Source organism: Semicossyphus pulcher, unplaced genomic scaffold, assembly GCF_022749685.1.
Source record: "Semicossyphus pulcher isolate SPU_LCO1_2020_fin unplaced genomic scaffold, fSemPul1.0.p SCAF_10, whole genome shotgun sequence".
Classification (NCBI taxonomy): Eukaryota; Metazoa; Chordata; class Actinopteri; order Labriformes; family Labridae; genus Semicossyphus; species Semicossyphus pulcher.
Window position 1 is genome coordinate 6803613 of NW_027211604.1, and position 13233 is coordinate 6816845.

General features: G+C 42.4%; 1 protein-coding gene across 1 annotated transcript in view; it reads left to right on the forward strand.

The window, feature by feature from the left end:
• Positions 1-5547: 5547 nt before the first annotated feature.
• Positions 5548-13233, forward strand: part of LOC138595687 (gamma-aminobutyric acid receptor subunit beta-4-like) — a 65080-nt gene continuing 57394 nt past the window's right edge. The window contains exons 1-2 of the mRNA XM_069667058.1: positions 5548-5629; positions 7625-7719. Coding sequence (XP_069523159.1) covers positions 5550-5629; positions 7625-7719 — 175 coding nt within the window. The 5' untranslated portion in view covers positions 5548-5549. The remainder of the gene's footprint in view (positions 5630-7624; positions 7720-13233) is intronic.

The following is a 13233-nucleotide window of genomic DNA, read 5'->3' on the forward strand; positions in this document are numbered from 1 at the left end:
ATGCCAATTACAGTTAATTGCAGTAATCAGGGAATGCTGTAAATGGGAGAACTGTTGTGATGAGACGGACTGTGGAGGAAAACACTTACAGAGAATGCCCAGAGACCATAGGGATCCATCTAACACGCTGTCACATTCCATACTACACTACACTTTACCATACTGACAGTGCTCTGCGCTGGCTCTCACTATTACTATGGTGCAGTTAGAGAATACATACGTGTATGGGCAAGTTTGCCCGCTAAGCAAATATCCAGCACACAATTAATGTTGGCTCGGCACCTACGCATGAACAGACTGATTAAAAAGCGATAATACATCAGGCTAGTTTATTCTCAAATTGGCTGGTGAATAATTTGCATTTAAATCACTGAATCCCATTTTGAAAAGGAGCCTATTACTAGTTAGGACAAGTAGCACAGATTTAGAGGTGACCGTCGCCTGAATGTCCAGGTTTAAGAGGTTACAAAGAAATACAGTATTTCTCTACATTTAGTGAGTGTACAAAATGTATTTTTGTTTAAAAGCAGACACTCCTTGGGGTTATTAAGATTTGCTTTGGATCCTCTCTTACAAACAAATGGCTTTTCAATCGCCGATAATCCTAGAATTGCCAAATGAACTTTATTTTATTCAGTGTCAGGGGCCATTGCTATAACCACTGTCACTATAGATGTGTAGAGGGTGCAGGTGGCAGCTCGGTGGCTTTTAAGGGGCCTCAGCAATGTAATATAATATTACAGGTTTCAATGTGTTAAAAGAGCATTATGTTGTAAGATAAGATGGGTCAGATAAGATAGGATCTACTTAATCATTCTCCAGCAGAAATTAGCCTTAGAAAATAGTGGTAAAGCTACACTCACTTCATACAGTATATACTAAAATACATGCCGTTTGTACACCAGACATAGTGATAATTTAAACTCAAAAGAGAAAAGGATGTACAGAAATCAACTGTGAACAAAAAAAGTGGACTTGTTACCAGAACACCCCAGGCCAGAGATCAATGACTGACTTTACTGTCATATCATCGGATCTGCACAAGTATTGAGGGTGAACTGGGGACATGTGGCGAAAACCCTTGACCACTTTTGAGCCATGTTCAAAGCTTTCATATTGGAAGCGGCTGCTAGGAGTTGTGGCCAGAAGGCTGTCCGTGCCTGTCATGGCAGCAACCTAAAAACCAGTTGGAGGACACTGGAGGTAAAGGAAGCCCTTCACCTGAAGAGGAAGTCCTTCCTGGTTTGTTGAGCCAAGCTGTCTTTGGAAGCAGCAGGCAAGTACCGGGTGGCTAGAGGGGCTGTGGCTTCTGTGGTTGCAGAAACAACAACCCGGGAGTGGGAGGAGTTCGGGGAGGCTATGGAAGAGGACTTTTGGTTGGCCTTAAGGAAGTTCTGACAAACCACGAGACAACTTGGGAGGGGAAAGCAGGGCTTGGCTCAGGCTTTCAATAGCAGTGGAAGGGGGATCTGCTGACCCAGACTGGGGTGGAGATGGCCTATGATCATGTCCAGTGGGGGGTACTGTGGGAATTTTGGATACTGCTGTGGCTGCTATGAGTCATCCGGTCACTGCATAACCAAAGTTAGAGCTGTGTCCGCATCTTTGGCACAAAGTTCCCAAACACCAAACACGTTCCCAGTGGGTGTTGGCCTCTACCAGGGTCGTCCCTAGTCTTGATTGTGTTTGTGATTAACATGGACAGGATCTGAAGGTGCAGCCGGGGGTAAAAAGGGTCCGGATTAGGGACATCAGAATTGTATCTCTGCTTTTTGCAGATGATGATGTTCTTTCGGCTTCATCAAGCTGGGACCTCCAGCAGGCATTGGGGTGGTTTGCAGAGGCCATGGTTCTCTGCTGTAAAACGATCGATTGCTAACAAGTGAGTTGCTGCCCAGGGCAAAGGAGTTCAAATATCCAGGGGTCTTGTTCACAAGTGGGGGTTCAAAGGATCGTAAGATTGACAGTTGTTGGTGCAGCATCACCAGTAATGCAGGCACTGTGCTGAACCTTCCTTTTCAAGAGGAGGCTGAGCCTGAAGGCAAAGCTTACGATTTACCAGACGATCTATGTTACAACCTTCACATGTGGTCTGGAGCTCTGGAGATTGCAGATACAAGTGGCCAAAATGAGTTTACTCCCAAGGGGGGCTTGGCTCAGCCTTAGAGATAAAGTAAGGAAGTCAGACATCCGGAGGGAGCGCGGAGTAGAGTCGCTGCTCCTCATCAATGAAATGAGCCAGTTGAGGTGGTTTGGGCATCTAATTAGGATTCCTCCTGGGTGCCGCCCTTTGGAGGTTTTCCGGGAACATTCAACTGGGAAGAGACCTAGGGTACACTAAGAGATTGCTGGAGAAATTATATATCCCACTTGGACTGGGAACAGGATCCCCCAGGACGAGCTGGAGAACATTGATGGAGAGAGAAACTTCTGGGCTAACTTGCTTAGCCTGCTGCCACTGCAACCAGACCCTGGATAAGCCAAATAAATGGATGGATGGATGGACGAACAAAATACAAAAAATTTACATTTACTCTAAATGATACTAATTAGTTCTGGGATAATGCCCAATAAAGTAAGGAGGACTATTGGCAAGATAAAACAAATGGCGCCCTCTTTGGAGATAATGTTCAATGCTAACCTAAAAGATCAACATCTGCTGTTTCTCAAAACTGACACATTGGTTGGATTAGCAACTAAAGCTCCGGTATTGAACAGAATTGTTGTCCTGGCTGATTTATGATCCATGGTGCCCACTACTGGCCAATTTGGGTGTCAGCTATATTTACATATCTATTCCATTTTACAGTTAATCCCACAAAAGGAATGCAGTTCAAACCTTGTTGTCCAAAGCATTTAGACAACATCTTTTCCGACAATTGTGGCTGTATCCAACCAGATTTTAACAATAGACTCGCTCAAGTGATAAAAAGCAGACCAGTCAGAAAGGTAAACAATGACTGGCAAACAACGCTGCAAAATAGTCTTTGAAGATGTAGATGATGACTTTATAAAGTAGCAAATGATCCAAGAAGCTGTTATTTGGATTGTAAAATAACCCCCATTGGCGATAAAAATCCCCAATGTTCAAAAACTCAACAAATAATTAATGGATTTGTTTCTGATACTTTGCAGCCATTCAACTATGAGAGCTGGTAAACTCTTGACTCCTGTGATGTAACTGTAAGAAAAGAGTAGGCTGGTCTGTGTCTTGCAGATCATGTTATGTTAATTGCTCACCCTGGGGTGCCAGGTCATGGTCAGCCATAGTGTTGCCCTTTGATGTAGTGTATGTGTTTGCAATGCAAGTCTATTCAAAATACCCACATTATGTTAATCTTATGAGTCCAGTTAATACACCATGCCGCGCAGCTGGAGCCCAGACAAGCTAAAATACACTTATATGTTTAAGTTTAGCATTTGAAGCAGTTCAGCTTATTTGATGAAGTTCATGTACTCGCTTGATTCTTGGCATTATTGGGCTGTATCCACTCAGATAAACACACTTTGAGTTATGTTGTGTAAAGCATCAGCTGAACAAAATGTAACTTAGGAAGACATTATTGACTCAAGTAAAAAAACATCACCAGAAAATCAAACACAATCATTACCTTTTCTTCTTGTCCGATTTCTTACCCTATCTGTTGAGAGCTGTGACATCACCTGTGGGAGGGACAAACTGAGGCTCCCTCATTTCTGGGTTTGGAGGACAGCAGCGAAAGAAAATCAACAGCAACAAATGTCTGCTGAGTACGAACATGTTTCAAACTGAACTGAGGCTACAGACTGATTGACTCGGTTATTTATCACAGCGCCTGTGGGCCTGGCGATGATGATGGTGATGAAGAGGATGAGGAAGACAATGATGATGAGGCAAAAGTGGAGTGTGATCCCCCCTGACACGCCACATTTCTTTTACATGTATCATTGTTTAAAAAAAAAAGTCTTCCCCTTAACAGAAAAGGCTCCATGGTACATGAGTTGCTGTCTGCTTTTGTCCCACTGACACCCCAGCGGTGACAGCACCGGGTCTGCTCCTTTAAATGAGCCTTTGCGCAGAGCCTTCAAATCACCACAACTGCATCAGTGCTGGCTGAGGTTGCTTAGCAACTGGACAGCACAGAGGTCCCTGAAGAAAACCTCTCCTCCTCTGTATGAAACACAAGCTTGTGTGATTCTTCAATTGTGATGTGCGCGGAAGCGATTTTTCCAGTAAGAGTGTTCATGAGTCACAAAACAAAAGAGAGAGACTTTTATTCATGACAGGAAATAAAACAAATAAATAAAAATAAAGACGGTGCGTGTGCCTGTTGTGTTGCGCGCGTGGAGCTGTATGGGTGTCTGATTTTAAGTGTGTCTCTGTTCCAAAAAATGTGCCAAAGTGGAAGAAAAGCACGAAAACACACCGGCACACACACTCCCAGCATCCTAATGCGCTTCAGAGAGAATAGGCAGACAATTCAGCAGCGCGTGAACAGGCTGTCGCTGAGGAATTCACCTTAGGTGTCCCCCCTCCTTCTCCCCCCTTTTAGGACATTATTTTAATATTAAACTAAGAAGTGAAGAAAGGAAAGGAAAAAAAGAGAGGAGAGTTCTTCATCGTGTGTTTTTGGACTGTTCTCTGTCGTTTGTTGAATTGTTTGGCGGAGGAGACGCGCGTGGCACATTAACGTGTTGAAACGCCATTTAACGTCGGTCAGCGGAGGCAGGTGGACTTTTCGCACAGGTTTGCTTCTTTTTATATGAAACAAACCTTTTGATACATACATTGGCGTATTAGTGGCCATCCATATTTTCTCGGCATGTAATTTTTTTTCCAGCAGAGGAGTGATATAGCCTGCTCTGACGTCTGCATCAGATATTACCCACTGCTTTTTCAATGTGCATTTTCCCCTCAGTGACTTTGCGCTGATCTACATCAGCAGCAGCAGCGGCAGCAGCAGTAAGAAGAAGCAGCGACGGGGGCACAAAAAACAAGGAATGAAGATTTCATTTTTCTTTTTTTTTCTTTAAACCCACCGCTCCCCTCCAGTCGAGCAGCGTTTCCAGCTCCAACAACAAATATCTGTGAACAACATCACGGTGTGGAATAGTCTGGCGCCGGAGCCTCGCTGGAACCATGCCTCTTCTGCAGATTTGGACCAGGAAATTTCATCCACCGATTTGATCACCGGGAGGCTGCTGCTCACTCATTCATGCCAGTGTTTGTGTTTTTAAGGGGAAGAACACTTGTCATCACTTTTAAAAGTATTGTGTATGCTGTTTTTTGAGCGAAGATGTCTGATCTCCTGGTGCTGGTCGAGGGGCTCTGTGACCTGCACGGATTTCCATAGCTGAGGGAAAACAGCGGGGGCCAATTTACACGAGATTTTAAAAAAGCCAGAAGCCTGTTTTAATGAAGACATCGCATGCGTACATGTAGGCTTAGTTTAGTCGACATTTTTAACAGGCAATTATTTTTTTTAATTGCCACTTTTTACTTTGTGCGTTTTCTGGAGGGACCACTGGACTGGTTGGATTATAGAAACTATATCTAAGGATTTGTGGAGATGTTGGGTCGTCAAGAAGATAAATTATGTGGAATTTTCTCTGCTCTGGCGGCTTTGTCCTTCGTATGCTTTGTTCAAAGGTAAGAAAAATGTCGCCTGGAAGAACCTTTCACACCAGCAGGCGTGATAACCGGTCATTAAAAGGGCTGAGATGTGGCAAATCGCATTAACGGGGTACCCAGGCCTACTTATTAGGGGCATTGGTGCCGATATAGGCTCTAATAGATGGAGCTGTTGCGCGCGCGAGCGTAAAAACATGCGCGTGCACTCTATCAAGCCTATTGTGAAACGTACTCCTCCTGATATAAAAAATGTGAATATACAGTTCATGTTTAGGTAAAATGAGCCGACTTTTAGTGTGATCTGAAAATGACAGCTCTCTGTAGGCTTCAGGAGGCTCAGCCGATGATTTGATGATCGGATCAATCAGCCGAAGATCGATTGATTACGCCATGGCGAGCAGCTACATGTATGAGTCTACAGTGCTCTAGCCCCTCGGCCTACAAGCCTACTTATTTAATTCATCCCTATAAACGCAAACTCTCCTGATAATCCCATTCATGTAATCAAATTAATTGCCTATTTTATTGACCGGAACCAAATCAATCAGATTTTCAAAATAAGCCCAGCAGGTGATCATCTCTCTCTGCTGTTGCTTCAAGATAGGAGTGTGAGATTGAACGTTTCAATAAATCAGCTCTTGTCTGCTCCTTGTAGTGTAACAGTATGAATTACAGCACGAGCCTTTATGAACATCATCACAGTCACAATCCCCCCTGATCAGCCCCCTTTATTGTTCTGTTGTTACAAATCCCCTGTGGCCTCCTCCTCCTCCTCCCCCCCCCCTCCTGTCTGCAGTCACCTACAGCCTCACTTATGAGATTTAGGCGCTCAGCCAGAACTGGGTCGCACCACTTTTTGACATTTTGATTCCATTAAAATAACCCGGAATAATCCCGTTCCGTGTTCCAGGTGTCACTGATATTCCCTCTCAGTGATGCTCTCAGGTGTCAAACCTACAAGTCGTGCAGCCGGCCAGCTTGATGAACAGCTGCACAGCCTATGAGCTAATTGAAGAGTGCTTCCCTGACTGAGCCCAGGGCTAGTGCTCCTGTCAGGGGAGCAATTCTAACCCACTTCCTCCACCTCGTATCCCCCTCCCGCCTACCTACACTCATCACACACACACACACACACACACACACACACACACACCCTACCCCGTAACGAGGAACCTCAGCTGGAGAGCTGGTCTCCGTCAGGTGAGGCAGGTCATGGCAACAATGTTATAGGTGTCAGTCAGAGTAGTGCGGACTATACTGCTCCTCCTGGGGACGGTCTGTCTCTGTTAGAACAGTGAGCTTATTTAAATATGTGCCAACGAATAAGGCTGGGGCCCTGTCTGATACCTCAGCCAGAATTACTTTAAATGCTACAAGTTTAACATCAGTAAAATGCTTGACAGGTGTATCATCATCGCATCCCCTCGTCTGGCTAGATGAACACACTGTAGGTGGGGCTGCAAGGGACATTTCAGAACATTCTGACTGTGCTTTTAGTTTGATGCATGACGTACAAACAATATACTGTATTTGCCTGAAAACTAACTGCAAAACCCCCCCTATCGACCTGCTTTAACTGTTTGCAGTGCGTTTAGTGTCGAAGGCCAACAATGCAAGATAAAAACAGATTTTTGTTCTTCTTTTCCGTCTCCTTGTTTCTATGTGAACCACTTCGAGCTGCATGTTTGTGTTAAAGGGGCTTTATGATTAAAGTTGTGTTGATTCTGACTAAGAATCAGATTGAAACCGACCGAATACGACAAATAAATGTTTATCCTAGAATACATTAGGTGTTTTTTAAAGTCCTCTTTCCGTTCGTCGATGCATGTCGACGTAAGGACTTCCTCCTCAAAGGTGCCACTCATGTCATTAATGTTGAGAACACAGAGTATGTGCTGTAATACATCTCAGGCTTCTTGGTACAGAATGTGTCCTGTACTGTAACAAAACATCTAGAACAAAAGTCTGTGTTTGGTTGCTGTTAAAAAACATCTCTTACTCTTGTGTTTTCAGCTCCACCAGTGGAAGCACCGGAATGTCTGTGGCCAAGACTACCGTGGACAAGTTGCTGAAGGGATATGACATCCGATTAAGGCCTGATTTTGGAGGTGGGTGTTGCCGCCTTCTTCCTCTGTTTTGTTGGGCTGTGCTCACGGGGCGAGGTGTGCACACGGCGATATTTACGAGTCTGTCGAAGAGTCGGCCTGTGGCACAATATAGGGGGTAGCTTTGAAGTGGCTGCTCCCATGTCATTACTATGCATCTATTCACATATCGAAGATGGCTGCTCCCTGAGAAATAGGGCACACATGAAGAACAGCAAGCAAACGCTATGTTTCTTTTCAAATCAGGCATAGTCAATGCATTGATTTTTAATCTGATTAGTATTTCCATGTCCTCTTTGTACCACATAGCCGTGTTTCTAAGCGCTTGATTTGCAGATCAGAGACTTCTGCCCCATTAACTTTTATTGGAAATGGTGCATCTTTTATATCCGCTCTTAGGAATAATGGTTATTTTGATAATTGCTGAAAATAGAAGGCGTGGGTTAGAAGTCATTAGTGTGCGTCATTTGGGTTGATTGTTTTGCGGAAACTATTTAACCACAAAGGATGTTAAGCAGCATAAAAATAGTTCATTTCTGCCTTTTAGCCTTTAACCCCGATGATTTAGATAATAATAGCGCTACTTTCATGTAAAAGTAACGGTTCGAGGACATTTTCAACACAAAAAATGTTTGCTAATAGGATGAATTTAAAGAGGATGTTTCCTGTTTTATGGTATGACATCATCATCTGAGGGCCGCGCAAGGCCGCTAACTGATGACGTCATACCTCCACACATGACTGACAGCCGCACTGACGGCCCTAATTCAGCACGGTGAATGATGACTGCTGTTAATTTCAGCCAGCAGCCTCATTGTTCCTGCTCGTACGCATGTATTCAGAAAGTTTGTATTCAGAAAAGCTCATGGCCACTTACTACACTCGCTGTCTGCAAAACAAAGAACAAAGGAGCCTTTTACTTCCAGCATGTTAACAGAGTGTGATGTTAATTTAATGAGAGCGAGTAACACAATAGTGTGTCTGTTGCCACTTAGATTTTACTCCAGCTCCAGTGTTGCACGGCCAAAAGTCTGCTCGATCTTAGAATATGAAATTTTCTCTGTTAGTACATCAAGTACTTCTGTTTTTCTGGCATTATGTGTTAACAAATTAGCAAAGTCAGAGAAGACTGACAGCACATTTAACTTTAATGAATGTTCGGCGAAGACAGTGTGGCATGACTCACCTATAAGATATCGGTATGTGCCTGGCAGACAGGTTATGTGAAACAAAATTTAAATTGTAGATATAATTTTGGTGATTATTACATAAGATACAACCTCATTAATCCCTGCTGAGTGTGTATTGTTCACTATTACGTTTTTCAAACAAGCTGCAGGCAGCTTCCTGTCATCACACCACCCTCGATAAGAGGATGCAGTGAAAAACGTAAAGCAGGTGCTCTTCCTCATATAACCTTCCTCTGGATGGGTTCTCTGCCAAAAAACAGATGCTCTGATGAAGGCTTCTGTGCCAAAATGCGTTAGCCTGATGTTAGCCATTGTGAAAATATGTTATAGTTGGGGTTACGTCTTCGTTCTGAGTTTTGGAGCGCTGCCAGTCCAGAGTGGTTTCATAGATGCAGTGAAAGTAGAATGAGCGCTAGCTGCAGAGAAATGCTTCTGACAGTTCAACTTCGTGTTTTCTTTTTTTCATAATGATCAACGGTAGTTAGGTTGTTTGTGAGAATATGTCATTTGTGGCAATATCTGTCGGGGAATTACAGCTTACAGGGTCTATTCTCTTTTAAATATTTAATATGGCTTCAATGCAAACAAACACAGACTCTAAGTCAATGTTTCTATAACTTATTCACACTGTACTCAGCCCCACTCATGTAGCTAGCAGGTAGTTAGTGCTGCAAAATGCCAACTCTTTGAGTTTCTCTTTGTTGGGATCAATACGCCAGCATACATGAACATACTTTTTGCGAAGAAATCACACATAACCATTTCAAAGCACCCATTTTTTCCCACCATGAATCATCAAACTATGCATTCATTTTTAGCACAAGATAAAAGAAGAAGCTAATTGCCCGACAGTTTGAATACCCATGCTTTATGTAAGGGATAATGTATAGTTAAAGTATAGTGAGCAGGTTGTTATCACAGAATGGAACCCCCTGCTCCCTATACATTATACCGCTGATTACGCGGCTATTTACTCCAATACCCTCACAATGAGAGCTGCATCCATAGGTTAACTCTAGCTTCTTTAAATGAGCTAACCAAGCTAATATTAATCACATTTAAATGAGCTAAGCTAGCTGTTATTAATCACATTAAAATGAGCTAAGCTAGCTGTTTTTACTTACATTAAAATGAGTTAAGCTAGCTGTTATTAATCACATTTAAATGAGCTAAGCTAGCTGTTTTTACTTACATTAAAATGAGTTAAGCTAGCTGTTTTTACTCACATTAAAATGAGTTAAGCTAGCTGTTTTTACTCACATTAAAATGAGCTAAGCTAGCTGTTATTACTCACATTAAAATGAGCACAGCTAGCTGTTACTACTCACATTAAAATAAGCTAAGCTAGCTGTTTTTACTCTCATTAAAATGAGCTAAGCTAGCTGTTTTTACCCTCATTAAAAGGAACTAAGCTAGTTGTTATTTCTCACATTAAAATGAGCTAAGCTAGCTGCTATTACTCACATTAAAATAAGCTAAGCTAGCTGTTATCACTCAAATTAAATGGAAACATTTCCACTGATGGTGAAGTAATGATTACAGTTAGTCCTCTGGATTGTGTGTTTAGAGCTGCTAACCTAGCAATGGTCTGTTTTTCAAAACAACGGTCTCTTATCGAGAAATAGCAGACCTCGGAATGCCGTAATTAACCAATCAGAATCAAGTATTTAAATAGCTGTGTAATAAGACAAAACAACCAATTCATACAAAACAGCCCCTGTGTATCACATACATGACTGCAAATTGCAAAAATGTGAGGAAATAAATAAGGAAATGTTTTAATTTGGATCTAGATTAAACTATTTCTCATTAACTTCTTTAATGGCAGCATTAACACTTGTAGACCTGCCTGGACTTGAGGATAATTTCAACAAACACATTTACTTTGGTTTGATGATTAAATGTTTGTTGCCCACTCTTGAGCAGCCTGTGAATGCACTTGAGTGGGTAGAGTAAGTTTTAAAGAGTGAATATCCCAGGCAGAGAGTAGCTGTGCTTTAGCCTCAGGCCCGGGAGCTGCAGTCCATCATGTCTTGATATTTCCAACATCAGTCAGCTACTTCTGTCGTGACACAACTGCTGACGACCTTCAGCTCTTCAGATTCGACAAAGAGGGTTTTAATTTGGCTCAATGCTTGACACTGACTGTGGCTCCTAACAGTTGAGCCAGCACCCCTGTGTGAAATGAAAGCTTACTCAAAGGTGTACTATGATGGAAAAAGACTCAGAATGAAGACATGATGCCAAGCGTGATGTGTTGTGGTCCTACCACCAGCAATTAAAGATGGAAAGCTCTCTCTGCAGTTACTTTGTTCAGACCCTGCCCTCTTCTCTGCACTGATTCAGGATTTTGCAAGGGATAGAAATTTTACTTTTTAAATATCATTTATTTAATGTTGTTTTTTAATTTGCGAAAAAAAATTGGGGATTTGTTGGATTTTTCTTGACTAATGCATTGGTTGAAAATGGTATCTCTCCTCTTTCATTATCTGTTTGCTTGGATTTATCACCCTTGGCTGTATCTTCCTGACAAACTGCCCGTGGTCATAGAGCTGAGTCATAGACCACAACCTCCATATAACCTGAATGATGCATAACTTAGATTTAGATCGAGCACGGCACAGTAATTACAGCAGTGCATGCCCAGCTTCGAAAGCATCATTTCTTTGAGGATAGCGGCCATGTTTTTCATTTTTAAACACATTTGCGCATTTTGAGTCATAACACTTCACTATGATAGAAGTTGACTGTGTACTGACAATGTTTAAGTGTCCAATTTAAACCAATGCATACTACTACGACACTATTAGAGTACTTCCTAATCCAAAGCTGAGATGAAAGGTGTGCTTTGAAAGGAGAACACCATGTCCTTTTAGGTCTCTGTTTCCAAGTTTCAGTTTTGTAATGTATATTATGCCAGGGCCCCCTTGAAATCTGATTGGCCACCCCAAAATCCTAAACTGATTGGCTATTTGCCTTGTCAGAGGCGGGACTTGTGATAAAAACTATTTGGGCTGTGTTGCAGGCTGCTAGTAGCTTTCTTTCCATTTCAATGTGGCACATTTCCTTTCTTACTTTAAATTGTTACTCTGACCACACATCTTCTGTTTGAGTCCTTAAAGAAGTAAGCTTAGAAGGAAGGGTTAATTAAATGCTCTTCATTTGCGTGTGTGTGGACACATGCCGACCATACATAAGTCAGTGCCCCAGTTGGGCCACCCCAGTCAAAAAAGTCTGGATCCGCCCCTGCTGTAGACGGACTGTACATGTAAAGCGCTTTTCTAGTCTTCTGACCACAAAGCTAATTTTCTAGTCTTTAGTCTTCCGACCATTCACACACCGCCCCTATAGTATAGTACATACTTGCTAGCTCAGTTTTGATGAGTTTTATGTTAGGGTAGGGTTGGACAAACCATGAGGTTGTTGGGTTCTGTTGGGAGTATCAGTAGTTGTTGATGTAATTAATGGTTGGACAAATTAGGACGTTGTTGGGACATTGGAACTTGAAGTAATGGACATTAAGATCAGCTAAAAGGAGCTTTGTTCCACTGTGTGTTTCTGGTGTGTTCAATAAAACATATGAGGAACTGGTCTTTTAACCACCGTGATCCAAAGTCTTGATTCTTGGTAGTCCTGACTTTCAAAGAAAATAGGCATTCCAGTAATTTAGGGCGGTTTGATGCCTTTGTTGTGGCAGATATGCACCAGTCATGCTCCACACCATCATTGTTACTTTTAAAGCTTGTTTGATGACATGCTCTTAGGCAGGCTGCTCTGAAGGTTTAATGATGGTGGCATACGGTGCCTTCTGTTGGCTTTTGTTGAGTTCCTTTCTTGACTTTTAAGATATCTCAGAGCCCCAAAGATGACTGCAAACAATGGACATACTAGGGTGTCAATGTCCGAGGCCAGTACATGTGCAACTGATACAGGGAATTATTATCAGTCATCTGTAAGGAGATTTACAAGGATATGTTATCCATCATCATTCAACCCTAGACAATATGATTGATACACACGTGTAAGCCCATACACACTGATTGTGGTTTCTGCAGATGTTTTACCCAAAGGCCAGTCTGCAAATCCAGATTTGTGATAGCTAAGGGTATGAGTCCCATTCTGCTTGGCCATGAATGGCTCACAGAGATTTGACTGAATTGGCAAGATGTCAAATACGGCACTATATCTAAACCTCAGTGGTTTTAAAGTGAGGATGCACATCGATCCAAAGGCAACCCCATACTTCCTAAATGCAATGATCATTCTGTGCCATGAAGGGAATAGTACAGTAAGAATTGGTACATTTGAACAGATTCAGGATTATTGT